Source organism: Eubalaena glacialis, chromosome 18 (assembly GCF_028564815.1).
Source record: "Eubalaena glacialis isolate mEubGla1 chromosome 18, mEubGla1.1.hap2.+ XY, whole genome shotgun sequence".
Lineage (NCBI taxonomy): Eukaryota > Metazoa > Chordata > Mammalia > Artiodactyla > Balaenidae > Eubalaena > Eubalaena glacialis.
The window spans coordinates 17918590-17943413 of NC_083733.1; the positions used below are offsets into that span (position 1 = coordinate 17918590).

Here is a 24824-nt window from a genome sequence, read left to right on the forward strand (position 1 = left end):
AGTGCCCACTGGGGCCTGGGCTGAATCCCTGTTTGGGGAACTAAGATCCCACAAGCCGCACGGTGTGGCCAAAAATAAGTAAATAAATAAAAATAAAGCAGTTTTATTCTAGAACGTAATCAATAATCTTTGAAGAAACTAATACAGAATATTTATCCTTAGTTTGGCCAGAATAATTACAAAAGAAAAATTGATTTTTGCATTACAAAGCAGTGAGCAGATAACGAATAAAATTGTTACAAGAATATCTAAGAAGTTGGTTTATCATTTTTACTAATACATTAAAATTATTAAAAAGTCAGTGTTTCAGAGTCTTGAAAATCAGCTATTTCATTCAATGTGTTTGCTAGAGTTTGATCACCTGCTTGTTCCCATCTTCGTCCTCTGGATGTCCCATTCCCCTCACATAGAATACCTCCATCCTCCAGACCTCCCACGCCCATTCCATGGCCTGCCCTTCTCTCACCTGAAACACATTCCTAACATTCGTCACTTCTGCACCGCAAGTTCTCTCAGCATTTGTCTTTCACTTGTATGACATGTATGAAACAATTTAGATTAATTTATGTGCAGCTTATTAGCATTCATAAAGCCATTTGGGGTGCTTCTTAAAAGTATAGTTGTTGGGCTCGTGTTTTCTTTCCATTTCTTTTCTCCCAGAGTGCCTAGCAGAATGTGGGTATTCAATGAGTTGAATAATCACATACAGCTATCTATTTGTGCCCAGCATGGAAAATCAGAGACAAGGACTGGGAGACACTAACAATAACCTTCAGACAGATGCAACAACACAGAATCCAGAGCATGATTTCCTGCACATTAAGCCAGTCATAGTGGTGTTTAGACTTGCTAGCTTCTTAACCTAAACTGATCCACTGGAGAAGCAATCTATTATAATGGTAAATAACAGGAGCTCTGGAGTCTGATAAATCTGAGTAACTACTGTGCCTCTGCCACCCAAGTGCTGTGACCTTGGACAAATTATTTAATCTCTACAGGCCCCAATTTCTTCATATTTAAGATGGGCATAATGATACCTGCCTCACAGGGCTGTTAAAAGAAATTGTGACAATGCATGTAAAGAGCTTAGCAGAGTAAAGCTCTCAGTAATGTCATTTATTTCTATTGTTTTTAACTTTTAAAACTTTACAGTTTAGCTACAAAAATATTTCAAGCACTATGGCTTCAATGTCTGCATTATTAAGAGTGGACATAAGTTTGCTTAGCAACCACTCCATTCCACATTTCATAGTTTGGTGATGCTGCCAATCTCAATACACTAAGGATGGGTACATGATGCAGGCCTAGATCATAGTCTCCATCATCTTGGAAATAGTAATACGTCCAAGGGGTAGGCAAGGCAGAGTTAATCAGAGTCCTTCCCAGAGACTGAAGGTGCTAGAAAAAAAACTTTCCTTTTTTAACAGGGGTTATTAAGTTAGGGCAATATATTCCTAGAACTGCCGGCGCCATCTTAGCTGACTACACAGAATTAGATTCTCCACAGCAGATGTTGCAGCCAAGATAATTTGAGCCTTTGGATCCCTCTGGACCTAAACGTAGATCCACCCCCAGTCTTAGGAGTTATATGAGGCAATACTTTCCAATTCTGCTCAGTTTGGTTTGGGTTTCTGCAACCAAAATAATTCTTACTAAGAAAACTGTGTATGTCTATTTTGATAGACAAAGATTTTTCTCCATCCCATTCTATCTCTAACTTCAGCGCCTGTCATAAGCTCTATATAGTTTTTTTGTCTAGTTATAAAATGATAATCATAATGTAATCTTGAGAAGTTGCTTGAAATGTATACAAAAATGATGTTCAAAATACCACTAAAAGAAATGCTGAGAATAATTTATTATTCACTTCAGAGTTTAAAGAGTCTTTGAAAAGCTCCACCTAGCTCACCTATACCCAAGCAAATGTATTCTTCTTGCTTTCCTTTTACAGCTGTCTGTAAAGTTTCTAAATCTCTCAACTAATACGGTAGTTTCTTGTTTAATCTCTAATACCATCTTCTGATGTTTTTGGAACATTGTAGTGGATGTCTGTTGTTTATGCCTGCCTACCATCCATTCCCCTTTCTTTTGGTAACATCACCTTGATTATCTTTTGAGAAACCCCCACTTTCAGTCCATGTGAAGCCGGGGGAGTTGCCCTATTCCCTGGCTCCAAGGTGAATACGTGACTTAGGCCTGGCCAATCAGAACGTCCCAAACCTCTTGCCACATGCTTGAACATGTATGAGTGAGGTCCAATATTTCTGGCAAAATGATTGGGAAAGAGATATTACAAGGACCTCAGTTCTCTTCAAAATTAATTTATGGATTTAATACAATTTAAATCGAAATCCCAAAGGATTTTTTTAAAGAATGATAAAATCATTCCAAAATTTATCTGCACAAATAAGTAACTATACCAGCCTGCAATTGTTTATTGTTATTTTTCAAATTCTTCTTGACTGGTGTAGTCCACTTGAATTATCAATTATTAAATGTTAAAGTTACAACATACAGTGTGGTTACAAAACACTCAAACAGAAAATCCAGAATCAGACTGCAGAATATAAAAAATTAAATATATACAAAATGGTGCAATTCAAATCAGCGAGGAAAGGACAGGTCATTCCTATGGTGGCAGATATGTAGCATATTGTACCTCACCCCGGCACACTCATTGCAGACATCACTAATTAAGCATAGCCTTTCCTGCTGAACCCGGATATGACTTTGGAATCCTTCCCCACATGGCACTCCAGGCAGCCCCACCAATCTATCCGACAATGCATCCAAGAGGATTATTTGACAAATGCTGAGATAATCAGCTATTTGGAAAAGTATATAAAGTTAAATCTCTTGCATACCTATGTTAAAATAAACTCCACGTAGATTAAAGAGTTAAATATAAAAAATGAAACCATAAAAGGACTAGAGCAAAGCTGCTGCAAAAGAACATTCTCAGAGAGAAACAGAGAAACTCTAAGACGAGGAGACGTGAGCAAGAGTGGAAAGCAGAGTCTCAGCACTGCCTGGGTTCGTGACATTTCTGAGGCCTAGCTGCTCAGCTTTTTCTGGAGTCCTGAGACCTGTCGGTATCTTTACAATACCTCCACCCTTTTATTTGAACTAGCTTGAATCGGTTTCTGTGCTTTGAAACCAGAAGAGCCTTGAATAAGGCACATGCATTTCTTTAAAAAAAAAAATCTGTTAGTTATCAACTGATTTTACTAAAAATAAATAAATAAGTCTTTAATTTGTCTGAGTCTCTTTCAATGAAAAATCAAAGCTTCCCATTTTCCAAATGTGAGGTGTAATATTTTATATACATGACAGATTAATTAAATTGAAAGATAAGGATTTAACTTTCTCATCTCTCTATCCCATCAAGTGTACTTTCATAAAGCATTCTAAAAAACTTGCAGGGGCTTCCCTGATGGCGCGGTGGTTAAGAATCCGCCTGCCGATGCAGGGCACACGGGTTCAATCCCTGGCCCGGGAAGATCCCACATGCCGCGGAGCAACTAAGCCCGTGCGCCACAACTACTGAGCCTGCTCTCTAGAGCCCGCGAGCCACAACTACTGAGCCCACGTGTCACAACTACTGAAGCCCACGCACCTAGAGGCTGTGCTGCACAGCAAGAGAAGCCACTGCAATGAGAAGCCCTTGCACTGCAAGGAAGAGTAGCCCCCGCTCACCGCAACCAGAGAAAAGCCCACGCGCAGCAACAAAGACGCAACGCAGCCAAAAATAAAATAAATAAAATAAAAATAAATAAATTTATTAAAAAAAAAAACCTTGCAAATTAAAAACAAGAGAGTAAAAGGCGGTAGAAAGAAAGAATGTTGCAGAAAAGCCAAAGTAATTTTTTTTAAAAGCTGCACTTTGGGAATTCCCTGGCAGTCCAGTGGTTAAGACTCTGCACTTTCACTCACAGGCCGGGTTCAATCCCTAGTCTGGGGAACGAAGATCCCACAAGCCACGGGTGCAGCCGAAAAAAAAAAAAAAAGGCTGCACTTCGCATATTCTTAACTAGTTATATGTCAAAGCATTCTAGCAATGTCTTGGGAGCCGGATCATAGAAACCAAAACAAATTTGAGTTTCATAACTCTTTACTCTTCCTAAAAGGTCAATCTACTGATACCATAATCACTGGTACTTTGTTTACATACAAAATTATTTCACGAATTTTGTTTTTACACTGAAATCAAGCATAAATTTTATGAAGGACTCAAGTGTATACTCCTTAGAATGGCAGTTAGTAACTAAATCAACTGTATTTCTCCAGACACAAAATATTAAACTCACCTGAATATACCATCATTTCTGCAGAAGAAGCCAACAACTCCTTTCACTAACCTAGGGAAAAAACCCTTTAAAGGAAGAATATGCTCTCATGCTGTGTGACTATGTAGTGTTTATAAACTAAAATTTTTCTTCTCAATCCCCATAGCCAGCTGACAGAGTTACACTGCCTAAGTGCTTTATAACAAAGCTAAGTGCTGTCCCTGGAGAGAAATCTCAGGGCTAATTCACTATATCCAACCTGCCCCCACATCCTGTCATTTCTTCCTTTGAAACAGTGGCTCTCAATTTTCCACTCCAACATCTCTGAGGCATCAAATGCCCGTGCTAGTAACAGAGGCCAGAGATTCTCTACAGGTATGCAATCTTTGGGTGCCCCAGGCAGTCAGAAGGAGGCTGTCTGGGTAGGAAAAGGTCCCCAGTGGATCTGCTGTCCCCTGGCAAGAAATCACCTGCTTTAAACTGTTTCTTGAATTGAATCTTCCTCTCTATTCTCAGGGCCACCACCATCACCCCCTTCAATGGTTATCACCTCTGCTTTGGATTGCTTTTCACTACAACAGCTGTAGTTTTTCCTACATTTGCTCTTTCCTCTTTGCACTACATCAAGCGCATCCACTGCTGCCAACCCAAAATTCTGTTCCCATCATGTCACTTCCTGGCTCAAGAATGGATTGCATCAGTTCCCCATCCCTTCTATCTCTCCAACCTCTCCTTTTCTCGGCCAGCCTTTTCTCCTTGCTGTATAAATATGTCCCAATTCTTTCCCTTAAAACAAAACAAAATAAAAAACAAACAACTACAAAAGTAAAATCCTTCTTGGATACTTTATTCAACTCTAGTTACCACCTTTGCTTCTTTTGTTTTTCTGAGAAACTTTAAAAAAGTAAGGTCTACTCACTGCCCTCTGCTCTTGTCACTCTGATGAAACTGCTCTTAACAGAACTCTAACAATCCTGTTCTCTAATCACCAAACCCAACGGACTTCTTTTTCCTTCTTGACTTCTCCAGCATCCGAAGATGTTGATCACCCCCTTCTTTTTGAAACTCTTGCCTCCCTGACTTCCACTCCCTGGACCATTTCTTTCCAGATTTCTCTTCCTCCACTCTCATTTTAAATGTAGGGGTTCTGCAGCGTTCCATCCTGTTCCTACTTCTCTTTTTAATTTGCACTCTCTTAATGATTACAGCGACACTTATGGCATTAATCACCACTTCTATCCTAACATCTCATAAATCTTCAACTCATTTCTGACATTTCTCTTGACTACAGACCTGTACCAGCCTTTTGCACCAGGTTGTCACACAGGTGACTCAAATTCAACATGTCCAAACCAAACTTCTTCTCTTCACCCAAAAAACTAGTTCCTCCCCCATTCGTTTTGGTTTCATAGATATCCACTTTCCCAAGCCAAACATCTCGTAGTTATCCTCCCTCTCTTTTTCCGTCCCCTTAGGTCCCCAAACTGATCATTTCAGTTGTTTCTATCTCCTTAACATCTTTCAGCTTCTATCTGTTGTTTCTATCTCCTTAACATCTTTCAGCTTCTATCTGTTGTTTCTATCTCCTTAACATCTTTCAGCTTCACACTGTCCTATCCAGTCTCACTATCCTAATGGTGTCGCAACAGCCTCCTAACTGCTTTCCCTTACGTCATGTCTTGAGCTCCTACACTCCCCATCTGCCACTCTTTCTAAGAGATTGCTTCTTTGTTTAAAGCACTCCTCATTTAAAGCATTTTAAAACCTGGGTGGCTTGCCAGGCCTAAAACTTTTTTTTTTTTTAAGTGTTTTTTTAAAAATTAATTAATCTATTTTTGGCTGTGTTGGGTCTTCGTTGCTGCGCGCAGGCTTTCTCTAGTTGCGGCGAGCGGGGACTACTCTTCGTTGAGGTGCGCGGGCTTCTCATTGTAGTGGCTTCTCTTGTTGTAGAGCACAGGCTCTAGGTGTGCGGGCTTCAGTAGTTGTGGCGCAGGGGCTTAGTTGCTCCGCAGCATGTGGGATCTTCCCAGACCAGGGAATGAACCCATGTCCCCTGCATTGGCAGGCGGATTCTTAATCACTGCGCCACCAGGGAAGCCCCTAAAACTTTTGGTAGTACACACTCATCAGCAAACATGTGAGTCTACACACTCATCCTACAAATATTCATTAATGCATACATATTATAGAATATATACAAAATGTAAACATCAATAATGAATGCGATAAAGATGAAATACATACACTAAATATATACCTGATGAAGTCATACTATCTTAGCTACTGTATGATTCAAAGTACAATACAGTCTCATATAGTTCATTATTCATGATAATGTATTAATCCACATTTCAAATAGTCTTCTTGACAATTTCATTTTTTAGGCTGACTCCTTGACAGGCTTACCTTGAAATGTGACAAAGAGCTCCTACTAGGAGAAATGTAAACTCTACGTTTTTATTATTTATACTGTTAGAATTATCTTCAATCCACGGTTTCTCTGTGCAAATCTTTAAGCCACTTGCTCATTTTGTGAAGATTAATTTAGTTAAAAGCAGATAATATATCATAAATCCACTCAACCAGGCTCAAGTAAACTGCAATAAGTTGCAATATGATAATAGCAGACAAATTAATAAGGTCACCACATTCAATTCCTGTGCTTTGTGAAGCTTTCACTCTTCCCTTGAGACATCACCTTGTGTATTGAGCGTGTAATGGCACTGTCTTATAAGACTGAGGAAGAGAACCAGGGTTTTTTATACATTAAATATTAATAAAACTCAAGTTCTTCTTTTTTTAGGTTGAAAATATAAACCCCACTAGTGACTACTGCTTGGCACTGCACACAATGCCCTTGATGATCTGGCCTCTGCCCACCTTTCCAGCCTGCTCTCCAGCTACACACTTCCCGCATCTTCCCACGCTTTACCTCTCTCAACACACCAGCTACTCATCACTTTCTTACCTCTGACATGCTGTCTCCTTTGCACTTCTACCTCTGCTTCCGGGGCACCATGTTCTCATCTCTTTTAAAGCACTTATCACAGCCTGCTATAATTGTTTCCCTACTAGCCTAAAGGGCAGGGATTACTCCCAATTTTGAATTCCCAGTATCTACCACAACACCTCGTTTGCAGTAGGTACTTAAGGTTGACTGATAGAATGAAAAAGCTCCAAATTCCTCTGGCCTGCTTTCAAGGCCTTGCATAATCTGGCTCCAATTTATCTACCCAGCTTAATTTTCTTCCCCCAAGTCCATTCCTGTTGTCCTTACTTCCTATCGTAGGTCATGCTCATTTTGGCTTTTGCTCAATTTACCTCCTCAACTTGGACTACCTTCCATCTTCAGAGAAGCAACTTGTCCTTTAAGCCTCAGACAAAATTATTCCTTCCCCAATGAAGTCACACTTGACTCTTCCATCCCCCAACTGATCACCTCTTCAGAGAACTCTTGAGGAGTGAGTACTACACATTTCAGCAATTACTCTCTATGTGGTGGTTTTCTCTCCCCAATTTCAGTCTAAGTTCTTTGATGCCAGGGACCACCTTGAACTTCTTTTGCACACTGATCTCTCACAACACACTGCAACATGATGATGCATAGGAGATGCTAGAAGTTCTGAATGACTGGTTGTAGATATCATGGTACAAGGGAGACAGCAGTGAACTGGGTTTCAGTCCGAGTTCCACCACTGATTACTTAGGTGACCTTAAACATGCCACTTAACCTCTTTGGTCATTAATTCTTCATCTGGAAGATGAGACTTTACAATTTTTTAAATTCCAGGTAAGATTTTTCCTCTTGCCCAAAGGAAACATTTTTCCCCTAAAAATCAAGAGAAATTCTGAGACCTTCGGTAACTCACTTAACATTAATGAACTTCAGTGTAATCAACAACAGCCCACTACCTCAAAGGACTGTGTAAAGGTCAAATGAGAAAATACACATAAAAATGCATAGATAATTTTAAAATCTGGATAAAAACAAACTTAAGGCACTGTCATACTATTTAGTGGGAAATGCAAGCAAGCAGCATCATCTGTTGTTCAGCTGGGTAGGAGAGTATGCTAGCCTAGCCAAGGACAGTGATTGGATCCTTGAATGACTCAGTCTGCTCAGCACAGCAGAACACTGTTCCATAGCCACAGGCTGCACCTCATCCCTTAGGTACAAAGATACACATTTGATCACAAAGTAAAGTAACCTTTATCCCGTAAGGACTATATAGCAGGGAATACATCAGTTGAAGTTACTGAGTTATCAATTGAGATCTAAATGAAAGCCTGGTTATGGTTTCTAAAAATGCTCTTAGAATTTTCGTAACCACTCTGTATTAGAACCAATAAATTTCTCATATTTTTCTAATAATTTAGAGGGCATATTTTAGCAAGAAGGGGAACTCTATAAGAAATAATCTGGTTACAAAGACATGGCTTCTCATATAAACATGTCTAATCATTCAAGTGAAATACAAAGAGGCTAGTTAAAAAGAAAAAACAGAGAAACACAAAACGTCCTGACAATTTAGTGGTTCTTTAAGAGCTAGACTGATGAATATACATGGCAAAGTCTCAAAGAAAATGTAAAATGTTTTCTCTAGGAGACTCTCAACTTTTCCAACATACAGTGAAGAAAGTGGCAGTGTAGGAACCCAAACTAGCTTCTTCAAATGAGCAGCCTAATAATGTCAGCAGTATTCGTTACACGTCCCCTAACATACACAAAGAGCCAGTCATATTATATAAGACACTCAAAATCTCAATCTATTCTAGATATAAAAATTGTTTTCAACTCTGAAATTAAATTTCATGTCAGTCCACTTCCTCTATACACCTAACTATTTTCTTTTCAATAGATTTGATAACAATACTTCTAGAATCATATTTACACAATAAAAGATGATTTCCCAACAATATTCCAATGAGAATTGCTTCAAAAATGTATTGATCTTTTCTCATATATCAAACCTTAAGCTGGGGACTTCCCTGGTGGTCCAGTAGTTAAGACTCCTCACTCCTAATGCAGTGGGCCTGGGTTTGATCTCTGGTCAGGGAACTAGATCCCACATGCCACAACTGAGAGCCCGCATGCCCAGACACTATAAATATCTTAGAGGAAAACATAGGCAGAACATGCTATGACATAAATCACAGCAAGATCCTTTTTGACCCAACTCCTAGAGTAATGGAAATAAAAACAAAAATAAACAAATGGGACCTAATGAAACTTAAAAGCTTTTGCACAGCAAAGGAAACCATAAACAAGACGAAAAGACAACTCTCAGAATGGGAGAAAATATTTGCAAACTAAGCAACTGAGAAAGGATTAATCTCCAAAATATACAAGCAGCTCATGCAGCTCAATATCAAAGAAACAAACAACCCAATCCAAAAATGGGTGGAAGACCTAAATAGACATTTCTCCAAAGAAGATATACAGATTGCCAGCAAACACATGAAAGGATGCTCAACATCACTAATCATTAGAGAAATGCAAATCAAAACCACAATGAGGTGTCACCTCACACGGTCAGGCTGGCCATCATCAAAAAATCTACAAACAAGTGCTGGAGAGGGTGTGGAGAAAAGGGAACCCTCTTGCACTGTTGGTGGGAATGTAAATTGATACAGACACTTTGGAGAACAGTATGGAGGTTCCTTAAAAAACTAAAAATAGAACTACCATATGACCCAGCAATCCTACTACTGGGCATATACCCTGAGAAAACCATAATTCAAAGAGAGACATGTACCACAATGTTCACTGCAGCACTATTTACAATAGCCAGGTCATGGAAGCAACCTAAATGTCCACTGACAGATGAATGGATAAAGAAGATGTGGCACATATATACAATGTAATATATTACTCAGCCATAAAAAGAAATGAAATTGAGTTATTTGTAGTGAGGTGGATGGACCTAGAGCCTGTCATACAGAATGAAGTAAGTCAGAAAGAGAAAAACAGATACCATATGCTAACACATATATATGGAATCTAAAAAAAAAAATGGTTCTGATGAACCTAGGGGCAGGACAGGAATAAAGACACAGATGTAGAGAATGGACGTGAGGACACAGATCGGGGTGGGCAGGGGGGAGCTGGGACGAAGTGAGAGAGTAGCATTGACATATACACACTACCAAATGTAAAATAGATAGCTAGTGGGAAGCAGCTGCACAGCACAGGGAGATCAGCTCGGTACTTTGTGAGCACCTAGAGGGGCGGGATAGGGAGGGTGGGAGGGAGATGCAAGAGGGAGGGGATATGGGGATACATGGATACATATAGCTGATTCACTTTGTTATACAGGAGAAACTAACAAAACATTGTAAAGCAATTATACTCCAATAATGACATAAAAAAAAAAAGAAAATGAGATCCAATAAAATATGTATACACATTAGAAAAAAAAAAAGAGCCCACATGCTGCAACTAAAAAGATCCTGAATGCCACAATAAAGATGTCACACGCAGCAACGTAAGAACTGGCACCGCCAAATAAATAAATTAAAAAAACAACAACAACAACAACTTAAGCTGGACACGATGCTCTTTCCTAACCTCCTCTGGAACACTTTTTGATGTGTAGTCTAATTCAAATATAAATTCTAGAAGCTTTCTGGATAGACCCCATTTCCAGCACACAGGATACAGTAAATTCAACATACAATATGATAGAAGAGTAGTCACCCCTTCATGCTGAGAATCTGTGAATTTCAGCATATCTTAATATCAGTGCTAAGAGACATTAGTCAAAACTACTAGTACACGGTTATTTGCAAGTTTTAAGGTTCTGAACAGCAAGTGTGAAGGAATAGGGAAAATCAGAGGGATGAAAAACTAAATGCAAAACTTAAGGATAAAAAAGTTGGCCTATACAAGAGATGACAGGAAAACAAGATTAGAAAAAGGTGTTTGCATGCAAGAAGTGCAAACTCATTCTTGAAGTGTTCACCTAAAACAACTTATTTTTATCATGTATGTCTTTTCAAGTAAAATGGAGCCTTGGATTTTAACAACTTGTTATCCTGGCTATTCTGAGAGTGCCTGTTAACTCACAGCATACCTTCATGACCTAGTCCTACCTTCCTCATTCAGACTTTGTTTTCATTACTGTTGTTTACTGCTGTATTCCCAGTCCCCAAAAAGGCTCCCAGCACATAAACTGTCAAATGAATAACAACCCTGTGAGGAGGTATTATTACTATGCTGGTTTTACAGATGAGGAAACTAAGGTGGAGCAAGGGTGAGTAACTTGCCTAGGGGTTACAAACCACTAGCCAGAAACATACCCAGGTCTAGCTGACCACAAAGTCCTCATTCGTCCTCTACCCTCACTGGGCAAAATGACTTCTTCCTGTCTCTCACTTGTGTCTTTACTGGTGGCAGCTTTCTCCTTAGGGGAAGGCTCAATTCAAACTTCAACTTCTCCATCAGCCTTTTCCTGGGCATCCTCAACCTCTGATGCCCACGACGGTCTTCTATAGGAGAGATCTATAGATCTATTCTCTATAGATCTAAAGTTCTATTCTCACACCGCTTTTAGCCCTTTGCTGTACTATTTCTTAACTCTCTCTTATCTCAACTCCAAACTTCTTGAGGGCAGGAATCAGATACTATCTTCAAGTGCCTCTGGCACGTGGTAGAGCTGAATAAATGTTTGATGTATGAATGAATAATCCCTACAAATCCATGAGATAAAAAAAACCCTTAGCTCACTCAGTTCCCTAACCACAGGCAACCAGAGACTAGTCTTCCTTTGCTTGGGGGTGGTAAGGGCATGCCTGAAATTCCCTGCCCACACCACAAAAGAGCATCACTGTGCTATGTTAAGGCAGTTTTTCAAGTTTTGAGACATCTAATGGAAGGACCATACAGTTCCAAAACTTTAAGGGCTAATCATAAAAATCCATCTTTTAAAAGTAGCTTTTGGACTTCCCTGGTGGCGCAGTGGTTAAGAATCTGCCTGCCAAGGCAGGGGACACGGGTTCGAGCCCTGCTCCGGGAAGATCCCACATGCCGTGGAGCAACTAAGCCTGTGCGCCACAACGACTGAGCCTGCGCTCTAGAGCCTGCGAGCCACAACTACTGAAGTCCGCATGCCTAGCGCTCGTGCTCCACAATGAAGAGTAGCCCCCACTTGCCACAACTGGAGAAAGCCCGTGCACAGCAACTAAGACCCAACGCATCCAAAAAAAAAAAAAAAAAAATAGTAGCCTACCTGGGACTTCCCTGGTGGCGCAGTGGTTAAGAATCTGCCTGCCAATGCAGGGCACACGTGTTCAAGCCCTGGCCCGGGAAGATCCCACATGCCATGGAGCAACTAAGCCCATGCTCTAGAGCCCGCGAGCCACAACTACTGAAGCCCGAGCGCCTAGATCCCGTGCTCCCCAACATGAGAAGCCATCGCAATGAGAAGCCCGTGCACAGCAATGAAGACCCAATGCAGCCAAAATGCAGCTAGTGTCCTGGATGGGACACTAGCTCTCAATTTTACATGTTTGGTTCAATTAAATCACTGTTTTCAGTGATTTTACATATTCTAAGCAATTTTATTTTTATATCCCTTGGCTTGAAAGTTCAATTTCATACTTCCCCACACATATAAGAACAAAAACTACTTGTCTTTTACAAAATGGGAAAATAAAATAGAACCTGTGTGTTAGGTAAATAGGCATTCAATAAATGTTATGCTGCCATTTGTAAACCCTCCTTCTAAAAGCACATGTGGCCTATTTTAGGCTAATGAATATTGGGAAGCATTTACTAGATGGATGACTTTCATTTAATTGGTATGAATACCAGGTTCAAATTATATCTAAACAAAAACTGGATTTTTAAAAAAATATGGGGTAAAGAGTTGAAATGTCTGCCCACCACCACTGAGCACCACATAAGTAGTACTACATTCAATATTCTGGCTCTAAGAATTTATAACCGAATTCTTAGCTAGCCCAATTTCAAGGTACACATTTATGGTAACAATTTTTTTACACACATACCACCCAAGCCATGATCTATAATTTTACTCCTTTTATTAGCACTAATTTCTGAGCAATGTCTAGCCCCACCTAAGTGAGATATAAATAAGATTTATAAATAGGATATTATAAAGGTGGGACACTGGAATTTCACAACTGGAGCACATTAAAATATTTACTTGGAAACTAACATTTTCCCAAATATTTACCAGCAGATTTAGAAAAAAGTGACAATCACTTTGCCAAGCTGGACTTCTGGCCTCTCAGTTTGATGACTGGTCCCTTCCTACCTCCACTCCCCACCCCTTCCCTTCTCTTCTTCCTCTGCCAGGAATACCCTCCTGACTCATCTCTGCCTATGTCCATCACTTCCTTGGAGACCTGGCTCAATATTCAGCTCCTTGAAAAATTCCTCCCTGACCAATACATTTTCCACTAACTACTTCCTAACTTTGCATTCCCTTGGCATTTATATAGTTTGCACTCCGTAATCTATAACTTGTAAGTTGTTTTGCACTTTTCTATCATTTCCCCAACTAGACACCAAATAGACACATCACCTTTTATATTCTGTTCTATACAGCCAGCAATAAATGCTTCTTGAATGACTGAAATCATCAGTGAAAGAAGGCCGATTGCTCAAAAATTTCTGAATATTACCTCCAACATGCATGAGTCCTTCAAGTAGATGAGATTTAATTTTGAGATTTAGTAAATCATAAATTTAGTAAATCCATAAATTCATCACAAAAGACCCAGGTAACAGATCACATGCATACTTAAAGAATAATCCTAGCTATTCAAACATAACTTGAGATTTAACATTTCAGGCTTCTAATAAGCTTAAAGCCTTGAGGCCTGTGAATGGTAGGAAGCTGGCACCAGTCTCCTGCAAAAGGGGCAAAACTCTAGTTGGCAGTAAATGTTCAAACACGTGAGCCTCCACTGTTAAACAAGGCTCATTAACCACACAAACTTGCTGTTTCAGCTTTCTGGCTTCAATGAAGTGCTATGATCTCCTTTGGTTATTGTTGAGAGCCAATGATGGGTTAAATTCCCATAAATTAACCAGCGTTTTGGTGGTTTGCCCAAGCATACCGCTGGCACCGGTGTGGATGAATTTTTTTTTTTTTTTTTTAACAGACCCGCCTGCCCTGGGGAGCCAGAGGTGAGCGAAGAAAGCGCCAACCCGGCACTTCTCAGGAGGCAAACGGAGACCTCCAGAGCTTCGTTCCGTCCCCCTCTAGTTCTTAGTGTCAGCTTATCGTGCAGAGGCGGGGCTTCCAGCACGGCTGCTTCTTACTAAATCTCAACCGAGTCTTCCTTGGGGATTGCAAGCCACACTTCGGCGGCTGCCCAACTTTTCCTGTAGGGAGCATCAGTTTTTCCATCCTCAAAGCCCCAGCAGACGGGGTTTGGGGAGAGCCGGGCTACCAGTAGAGAGGAAGGTGAGGACCCGGGGGGCGGGGGAGAGGGAAGGGGCTGGCCCAGCAAAGTGGGTAGGGTGGCAGAAACAAAGTGAGCGCCGGGTCAGCCCAGCGCCGCCCGCCCGCCCGCCGGCCCCGCTCACCCTCCAGCAGCACCTCCTTGCCCGCGCGCTTCAGCGCCTGCACGGCCTGGTCGTGGGTGGCCTGGCGCAGGTCGGTGCCGTTCACCGACAGGATGGCGTCGCCCAGCCGTAGCGCCCGGCTCTGGTCGGCCGCCAGTCCCGGGAAGATCTTGGAGATGAGGATCGGCATCCGGTTCTCGCGGCCGCCCTTGATGCTGATGCCCAGGCCGCCCGCCTCCTGCTTCACCACCCGCACCCGGCGCACGGGCGGTGACGCGCCCGCCTCGCCCGCCGGGCCCCGCGGCGGCGCGGGTGGGCTCGGGGGGCCCAGGCCGCGGCTCGGGCTCCCAGGCAGCGAGTCGCCCGCGCCGCCGCCGTTCGGGAGGCCGTTGAAGGCGGCCGCCGCGGGCCCGAGAGCGGGTTCAGGCTCAGCCGCCGCGGCGTCGCCCGTCAGGCTCAGGCTCTCCCCGCTCAGCTCGGCCACCACTCGGACCCAGCGCTCCCTCAGGAGCAGCTCCACCAGCCCCGCTTTGGTGGCCCGCGTCCACACCGCCATGGCCGGCCCCGCTCCCGCCGCCGCAGTCGCCGCAGCTACCCTCATTCCAGTCAGGCAACCTCGGCGCTTCCCCCTTCCCGCCCGAGGGGGCGGGCCCGCCGCCCCCCTTCACCGCGGTGATTCATTATTCATGAGGGGCCACGCCCACCTTCCGGAGGGGCGGGGAGAGGCCGGCCGAGCCGCTTCCGGGAGGTTAAGGAGTTGACCGCAGTCCAGTGGGTTACAGTTTACCGGACGTGGGCAGCTCTAGCGAAGTGGAGCTTGGTCTCACCTTCTCCCTCGTACGCCTCCGATCTCCCCACCCCCAACTCCTGACCTCTACCGTGCAATTCACCAGAGCTGCCTGGGCACGGAAAGCAAAATCAGCTTCGAGAGGCACTTTGCAATCCCGCAAGACCGAGTTGCACGTTCACTTGCATTGACTGGTTCGTTACGTATTTACAGAATGCTCCGCAGTGTGCTCCCTTTGAGGCCTGGAGAGGAGCTGGATAAAACGTGCCACAGGTGAGAGCTGGCGGTCTAGCGGGGGAGGAAAACGGAGAACCAACCAACCTGATGTGATATTATGTGGTTAAGTGACATGTAGAAAACGCCCTGAGAGCAGAGTAGAAGAAACATTTAGTTGGGCCTGGGGACAGCTTCACAGAGGTGACAGTGGAAGCTCAATAGTCCACCTAGGCAATAGGTCCAGAGGCATGAACCAAAGCATTTGTCACTCTGCTTTGTAATCCCGTTTACTTGCCAGTAATGCCAGAGGAGACCATATCTTCTTTAGCCCTGCAGCCACAATAGGTAGGCCTCAAAGATATTTGTCTAATGAGTTACTTAGGAAGATGCTAGAATTCCAATGTGAACAGAGTACAGGGTCAGTGGAGATGGCAGAATATGAATGTAAAAAGCCTCATAAAACCAAATATTGGAGTGTTTGGACTTGAATTTGTAGATCTAACTTTCTCACCCTGGAGGCCTTGGCCTTATGTTGGAGCAAGTGCATATGAGCCTCCCCAGAAACTGCACACTGCAGGGCCTGCAGCAGCTTTTATACAAAGACATGGGTGATACAATCCACCTGGTTCTTCCAGTTTCATGGGCTTGAAGAGCTGAGGAAACTGAGGCCCAGAAAGCCAAAGACTCTGGCTGGAAGCCCACAGTGGAGAAACAGAGACAACTCAGGTCTCCCATCCTCCTGGTCCAGGGCTTTTAAAAACAAACAAACAAAAAAACATACCCCAGACCTCAAAGATGAGGGTCCAGAAATCACGCTGCTGAGAGAGATCTCAAAAACGTGACGTCAATGAGCCCTCTTTCCTTTTTTTTTTTTTTGGAAAGAAAAGCAAAATCCCCATATTTTCATGTGTGGGGGGGTGCCAGCAGAAGAAGCGAGTACCAATTCCTGTAAAAGGGGCTATATACCTGCTTGCTCATGAAGTACATGTTGAAGCGTGTAAGCCATGTCCATGCACCACTCTGAATGCACATTCGTGTGTGGGCGGAAACTTTCAAACAGCCTCCTATACCAGGAGTTAAAACAATAAAAATAGAGACTGGAAATCACCCAGAGCCCAAATGAAGAAAGAATTCAAAATGAGAAAAGTATCTTACCCAAAAAAATCATTACAGCAGAATCCTCTTTGCAATTAGCGGAGCAGAATTTTCCAAGCTGCACGTGTCAGCAGAAGCTCAACCCTCCAGCCCTCTCCTAAATCAATTGCAGTGAGGCCAGCTCGCTGTTCCGGCAGGTCCCAATGTGCTGAAGTGCACCTGCAGTCACAGACATTTCTGGCTTTGCTCCAGCTGAGGCGCGAACCCCCAGATGCCTGAGTTATGTGAAATTTCTGCTTATTAGAGAGCACCTGGCAGCTGACTCCTTAGAGGATGAGCACAATTTTGAAACTTTTACATACGTAATTGCCCAGAGATTGGGCACTTGAGGACACCTTTATTAGCAAAAGGGAAGTGCTGGAAATTCTTTCCAAAAGTGTCAAGACCTTTTGGTCAGTAGAATTGAAGGAAGTCAGTGATCTTCCAAATAAATAGTAAGTGAGGGCACTTACATAAGGTAGTAATTTAATCCTGGGAAGAGGAAAGGTAATCGAGATTGATATTGGGATTACTTGGGGGTATTTACTTTAAAAATTATTTTCAAATATATCCATAAAAGTTTTCCAAACTATTGAGCTGTTTTGACAAGGTCTTGCATCAGAACCTAATTTTCCACATTCTCTTTCATCACTACAGATTGGCCAAACTCATCCAGTGTCTCCCAATGATGCCTTGCACATTCCTGCCAGAGTCCATCCTTCCAAACACTTCCTGCCCCTTTCAACCACTTTCCCACCGAGCAAGATCTCATCCCAGTTTTCCCTGGCTGCCCAGTTTGCTGGGATTTTTCCTTTGAACAATTTTATTCTATGCCTCGCTTGTTCGCCCAAGTAGATTATAAAATACAGGAGGGCAGGAACCACCCATTGACTTCTTTTTGTTCCCCACTCTTCCAAAAATACCGCCTTGCAGAGAAGGAACTCATTAAACATGTGATTGATTGAAATTCAGTGCCTCCTGCACTGTAGTCATTTCAAATAATCCCTCTGAAGGTTACTGGTTCCTTGCAGAGTGAAAATTACCATCTAGGAAATCTCAAGTAGTCAGTGGAAATCTACTTACGGTGGATAATGAAATCTGAAATAAAAAGGGTACACATCTGTTCCCACGGTTTCTTAGGGATGGCGAGACAAGCTTAGATAATTCTTTGAACAGGCGTATTATTTTATCTACCTCTAAAAAAGGGAATGGCTGAGGTAATTCCCAATCACCTTCCATTCCTGTCACCTATCAGTAGGTATTCTCCTCTGCTCAAGCTGTTATTTGTTTTCTCAGAACAAGGCAGGCATCATTGCTACTTCAAAATGAGGGGGTTGGATTAGCTCTCTCAGTTCCATGATTTCCTACAATTCTATTACTCAGGCTCTGATTCTATACTCTCTCAAAAGCCAGTGGTCTTTTTTTTTCTTCTCCCTCATAGTAGACGTACAATATAGCATGGTAATTAAAAGTACAAGGTTCAAATTGTAGTTTGGCCACTTACTAGTTATATGACAATGGTCAAGGGCCTGAGGTCATGGGCCTCAGTCTCTTCTTCAGAAAACTTCAGGCACCTTCTACCTCCAAGTGTGGTTGTAAGGGTTGACTGGGGTGATGTCTGCAAAGTGCTTAGCAACACTGTACCTGATGCACTGTAAGAGTTCCATAAAAAGTACCGCTGCTGTTATATTATTACCTGTTGACCTTTAGCAGCAGCAACAATAAAACCTTTAGTAGAAACTCTCTAGCTGAGAGTCTATACTTTATCTAGGAATGAGTCTGCCATAATACTGTTTGACTCCAGGCTTAAAGGGCAAATGGCCAAATTAATTTCGGTGACAAACAGATCTTGTGTAAAGCTACACTTTGGCTGAAAGGGAGTACATATTGCCAAAAGTCCGTCAAAGGAAAGAATTAGTGGATCTGGGGCTGCTTCCAAGGTTTGAGTGTTGTGTAATTTCATAAGGAAAGAGGGCCCCAGGCAAAACTGCAGCCCTTAGCAAGCCTGAAGGTCATACCACAAAGGCGGCCTGATGCCAGAGGAACAAAAGAGCTGCTCAATTACTACTAAAGAAGAGGCCAAAGGGAGAAATAAACTTGTAAGATAACCAATCCAACATCCAACTCTGAAAAAGTACCCATGCATTCTCTTCCCCCATTAGAGGCCAGTGAGATCAATTGTCCCTTTCAACAGTACTACTTTGCCTTCCGGGAGAAATATCCTAAAACGTATTTTTCTCTCCAGCACAAACATGAAGTGAAAGAGGAAAAGGTGCATATATCCTTTAGCTGATGCAAGCGCATTTTAAAATTCATCCTGCCAAGATAAATCACTATCCATATGAAACCCACAAAAATGGATTAACTATCTCAATGCGTTATAGCTATGAAAACCCACATCTGCTAACCACATTCCTAATGAGAAGCAGCTGGTGACAGTTTTGTTGCTCTGTGACTTTCTTTTTAGGAAAATATTAACAAGGATATAACAAGAAGAAGGTTAGTTTCATTGAATTCACTTAGTTATGGAAAATCACTGGTGTTTTTTATTGACAGTCATGGAAATTACATAATTTCCCATGAAATTCAAATAAGGTCCAAAAATAAAAATCCACTTTCCTCCCATACCAGTTCTAACAGAATTTCCAGTGCCTCACAATAACACTTGTAGTCTACTAGTCAGCGTAAACTCTCATTCTTCATATACCATTGAACACCAGCTTGTGTTTATTGATGCCTATGGCATTTCCAGGCCTTCGTCTGACATCTTTAACTTCCTCCTGAGTAAGTTAATGCAAACAGCCAACTGGGGAGGGATCACGGACCCCTTTGGGAATCAGCTGCCTACTGTGGACCCACCTCAGACAAATGCACATTTGTGTAAAACTCAGCATTCAAACTTGGGGGCTCACAAAGCTCCTAAAGCCCTTCCACAGACTCTGTTATGGGCTGAACTGTGTCCCCTCAAAATATACAGGTTGAAGTCCAGACCCACAGTACCTCAGAATGTGACTGTGTTTGGAGATAGGGTCTTTAAAGAGGTAATTAAATTAAAATGAGGTCATTAGGGTGGGCCCTAATCCAATATAACTGTTGGCGCAGAGATTAGGACACAGACACACACATAGGGAAGACCATGTGAAGACTCAGGGAGAAAAGGGCCATCTACAAGCCAAGGAAGGGGGCCTTAGAAGAAACTGACCCTGTTAATACCTTGATCTCGGACTTCTAGCCTCCAGAATTGTGAGAAAATGAATTTCTGTTGTTTAAGCTACCCAGTCTGTGATACTGTTATGGCAGCCCTAGCAAACTAACACAAACCCCCAAGTCAAGAACCTACACAACAGCCTGTTTTTTGCCTCCCTAACTTCCAGTCTCTTGTGTCCCTTACTTACACAAATGGGCATTTTTACTGTGCCATTCCTTTGAATCTGAGTGGTTCATAACTATATCTTCTACTGAGTGATAATTCTTAACCACAGACTTCAAGGCCCACTCCTACCTGGCCTTATTTCTCACTATACATTGACTTAAGGGCTCTTTATCCAAATCTACTTATCTAAGCTACTTAGCTTTCCTCTGTGGAAACCACTCTACACTTACCTTTCCTAGGAACCTCCCCTGATTCTTAGTCACCCTCCCAGGTGCACCCAGTACTACGGCCTGCCCTTCAGCCTCATTTTCCTCCATTTCCGACCTGTGCTGTGTTTCAGACACATGGAACTACTGGTGAACCCTTGGAGAGGCTATGCTCTCGCTTCAGACCTTTGCACTGAGAATGCTGCAGGAAGGCCTCTTTTCTTCTCCTTTCCACGTTGCTAATTACTACCCAATTCTCAAGGACTATCTCCTACCTTCAACCCACCGGTTAGGTGCCCCTTCTCTGTGCTCATCTCTAATGTTGATCGGCTTGTTTCTCTCCCCGACTAGGCTGTGAAGTTCTTGAGGGCTGAGATCATCTTAGCAGGCACTCAATAAATGTATGTTAAGTGAGTATTAAGTTCTAAAAACAAAGGACTGACACAAAGCTAAGCCTCAATATCTAGATTTGGGTACTTCCCTGGTGGCGTAGTGGATAAGATTCCAAGCTTCCAATTCCAAGCAGGGGGCCCAGGTTCAATCCCTGGTCACGGAACTAGATCCCACATGCATGCCACAACTAAGAGTTCACATGCCACGACTAAGGAGCTGGTGAGCTGCAACTAAGGAGCCGGGGAGCCGCAAATAAGACCTGGCACAACCAAATAAATACTAAAAAAAAAAATCTAGATCTGTGCTGTCCACTAAGAAATCCACTAGCCACACATGGCTATTTAAATTAAAATTAAAAAAAAAATTTTTTTTTTGGCTGTGCCACACAGCTTATGGGATTTTAGTTCCCCAACCAGGGATTGAAACCGGGCCCTTGGCAGTGTGAGCGCAGAGTCCTAACCACTGGACCACCAGGGAATTCCCAGATTAAAATTAAATACAATTTAGGGCTTCCCTGGTGGCGAAGTAGTTAAGAATCCGCCTGCCAATGTAGGGGACACGGGTTCGAGCCCTGGTCCGGGAAGATCCCACATGCCGCGGAGCAACTAAACCCGTGCGCCACAACTACTGAGCCTGCGCTCTAGAACCCGCGAGCCACAACTACTGCAGCCCGTGTGCCTAGAGCCTGTGCTCCACAACAAGAGAAGCCACTGCAATGAGAAGCCCATGCAAAGCAACAAAGAGCTGCCCCCACTCGCCGCAACTGGAGAAAGCCCACGTGCAGCAACAAAGACCCAACACAGCCAAAACTAAATTAATTTAAAAAATTAAATAAAATTTAACATTCAGTTCCTTTGTCACACTAGCCACATTTCAAGTGCTCAAGAGCCAAAAGTGTCTATTGTACAGCACAGATTCAGAACATTTCCACCACCATAGAGAATTTATTGGACAGTACTGATCTACATCATAAAATGCCTTGAGATATGAAAGAAAAAGATAACACATTAGGAGAAAAAGAAGAGGTCATGCATATGTAATTTACACAATTAGCCAAATAGCCAAAACACTAAAAAAGTGAGCAATCTCATTAGTAAACAGGGAAATGCAAAGTATAATATAATTTTTCACCCATTAGATGGGCTAAAACTAAAGACTATCACTACAATAGCAAAGTATAAGGAAATGAGTGCTTTCAAACCCTGCTGATGGACATACAGCCAACTCCAAAGGACAACTAAAAGTGAAAGAAAATGAACACAGTATGAGTTAGCAATTCCACTCCCAGGAATTAACCCTAGAGAAATACCCCCACGTGAGCACTAGAAGATAACACACTAGGTTGTTCATTACAACACTCTATATGGTTTACACATAAGACTGCCCACAGAACTCACCCTTAGAGCTAAATCGAGTGCTCATCCAGAGCAAGAAATGCTTAAACATCTTCTCTGCAGCCTGTGGAATGGAAAATCCTTTGCATACCATGACTGCTAATCATATTTACTGGGTCCCTACAGCCAAGAGACTGTGGGGGAATAATTGTAAGAATGCCACCTGGGCTTCTAATGAACCATTGTGTGACAATGGGAAAAATCCCTTTCTTCTCCTCTTGGTCTCCATTTCCATGAGTATAAAAATGAGGCCAAGGGCCACACAGTTTTCTTTCAGAAACGTTTGTGCCTCCCTCCCCCACTCCCACCCCCAACAACCTGAAGAGCTCTTCTTTTATCTGTATCATATGTTTCCGTTCAGAACAAAGTTCCATTTGAAGAAAGTTTCGATGCTTAAAAAAAAAAAGCTTTAAAACCCTCCAAACTAGACGATCTCTAACTTTCTTCCAATATTCCAAGATTTTAGTTTCTCTCAGTCTAATTTGCTGTAATCTCCCTGGTAAAGGTTGCATTATCCATTCAAAGATCCGATTACTAGCTACTAAATGAGAAAAGTAAATTTTTAAAGCATTTGAGTCAGGTTAGCAAACATGACCTTTCTCAAGTTGGTCTCAGATCAAAATTTTTCTGTAAAATTCGAGTATGAGCAGCAGTCTGCAAAATGCCTGAAAAAGAAACATAATGCGCCTAGGTTACACAAATCCCTAAAGTAAAATCACCCTAAAACACATGCACCGAAGTGTCCTCTTACTTATACTGCTTTGCCTTCCCCTTCCCCCAGTTTCTCTAACTTGCCCCAATCAGTTTCTATTTCATTTGTATTCAAAGTTCTCTACTTAGGGAGAATTTCAAGGCCCAAAGCTTTTACTTCCCATACCATTTATGGAAGTCCAAATCACTGGCTGGAAATGTTGCAAAGGAATGCTTTCTACTTTCAGACAGTTTTACTTCTTCACTCAGATGATCTGTGAGCCCTCTCCGTCAGAATTACACCCAACACAATCCACAAGGTTTCAGAATATGTTTAAAGTTAAGTAAATCAAGTCTTAAACTAGATTCCAGTTAATAAAGAGTCTCTGAATTTATAGCTCTACAGTCAGGGAAAAGCAAGTGAGTTAATATTTAAGGCATCCTAGCCTCCCTCTGGTCATATTCACTGTAGATCAGTGACTTGAACTTTGGTTTCAATCACACAAAAGAAGACCTAAAACATTTCTTAGAAAGGGCAGGATCTTCCAGTCCAGTCTACTTGTAATAGACTATTACTGTTTGTAATAGTGCAGTCTAATGCAGACTGGGAGAATATGTCTCACTAAGAAAATTTATTCAAGCAAGAGGAAAGGTATTTTACACAAATGACCTAAAAAGTTGCAGCTATTTGTTTAAATTACTCTTATCGCTGTAAAAAACATAAACAGGTGGGGTAGAGAAGTGGCAACCATTATAAACCTTGCTGTCTCTGTTCTCTCTTAGCAAACCTGAAATAGGCTGTCCTTCATATTATAAATTATTGGGCTCTGTTTCTCTCTTATCACCTCTGTTAATTCTCCTCCTACACACCTACTTTAAATTCTCACATTTTTTTTCCCTTTCCAAACTGGAGGGTGGGGTTCATCTCAGCAAAAATGTTTTTCATCAGCAATTTACCCATGATGTCATCAGAGCCCTCATATTTCTGTCTATACTACAGCCCTTCACCCCCGAAACAAACAAAAAACCGCACATACTGGGTTTCCACAGGCATGCAACAGAATACATCCACTGAGATGGGAAAGAAATCTATCTGCTTAGTTCAGGTTAACTTAGTTCTTCACTTTCTAATTTAAAAGATCACATTAAAACTAGTCAGTTGATAACACCCACAGGAATAACAATGTCAAAGCAAGCAGAAGAGAACAGAAATGGTGAAATATATAGCAGGCTGTCTGGTCCCCACCTCCACTCCCACTCCATATGCCCAATATTTCCTTAACCTTTAGAACTGGCATAGAACATAAAAAGATGGGTACTGGGGCTGATATCCCAAAACCTGATTTTTCCTTTCAAATAAAATTAATAGCTCTACCAAAGACCAAGGGCATCTACTTTTCAGATGGAGCACTACAGTTAATATTCTTTCTTGAAACATAAGGCTGATTATCACTGTCAGTAGTTAGGCTATCTTGAATAAGCAAGCATAGTTTCCCTGTCCTCAAAGGCAACTTGAGGCAAGTCTCCATGACTTTGCACAGGCTGCAGGCTGGAGGCTGGCAGACAATGAAGGTCATCAGCTCTCTGAAGCCTCAAGCATGTGTTAGGGAATAGGAGGTAACTATTGCCTTTTTCCCCTGAGAGTGTGGTCTAAAGAACAAACAGGACCTAAACAAGTTGGATGACTTTGTAGCTAATTGGAACACTATCTCAACTACAATATACCTTGGAGTTTCTATTCGGTTTCAGTCAATGAAGGGAAATTCCTGTCCAGCATTTTAGAAAATAACATTCATAATGACTAGTCC

At 42.2% G+C, this 24824-nt stretch overlaps 1 protein-coding gene across 3 annotated transcripts in view; it reads right to left on the reverse strand.

Annotated features, from left to right (window-relative positions):
• The window catches only part of SNTB2 (syntrophin beta 2), a 96752-nt gene extending 81301 nt beyond the window's left edge, over positions 1-15451 (reverse strand). For 2 of the 3 annotated variants that reach the window (XM_061172824.1, XM_061172825.1), the window contains exon 1: positions 14845-15429. In XM_061172824.1, the coding sequence (XP_061028807.1) occupies positions 14845-15424 (580 nt within the window). In that variant the 5' untranslated portion in view covers positions 15425-15429. Of the gene's footprint in view, positions 1-14844 lie in introns of all 3 variants that reach the window. The other variant, XM_061172826.1, reaches the window with a different exon arrangement.
• Positions 15452-24824: the final 9373 nt, after the last annotated feature.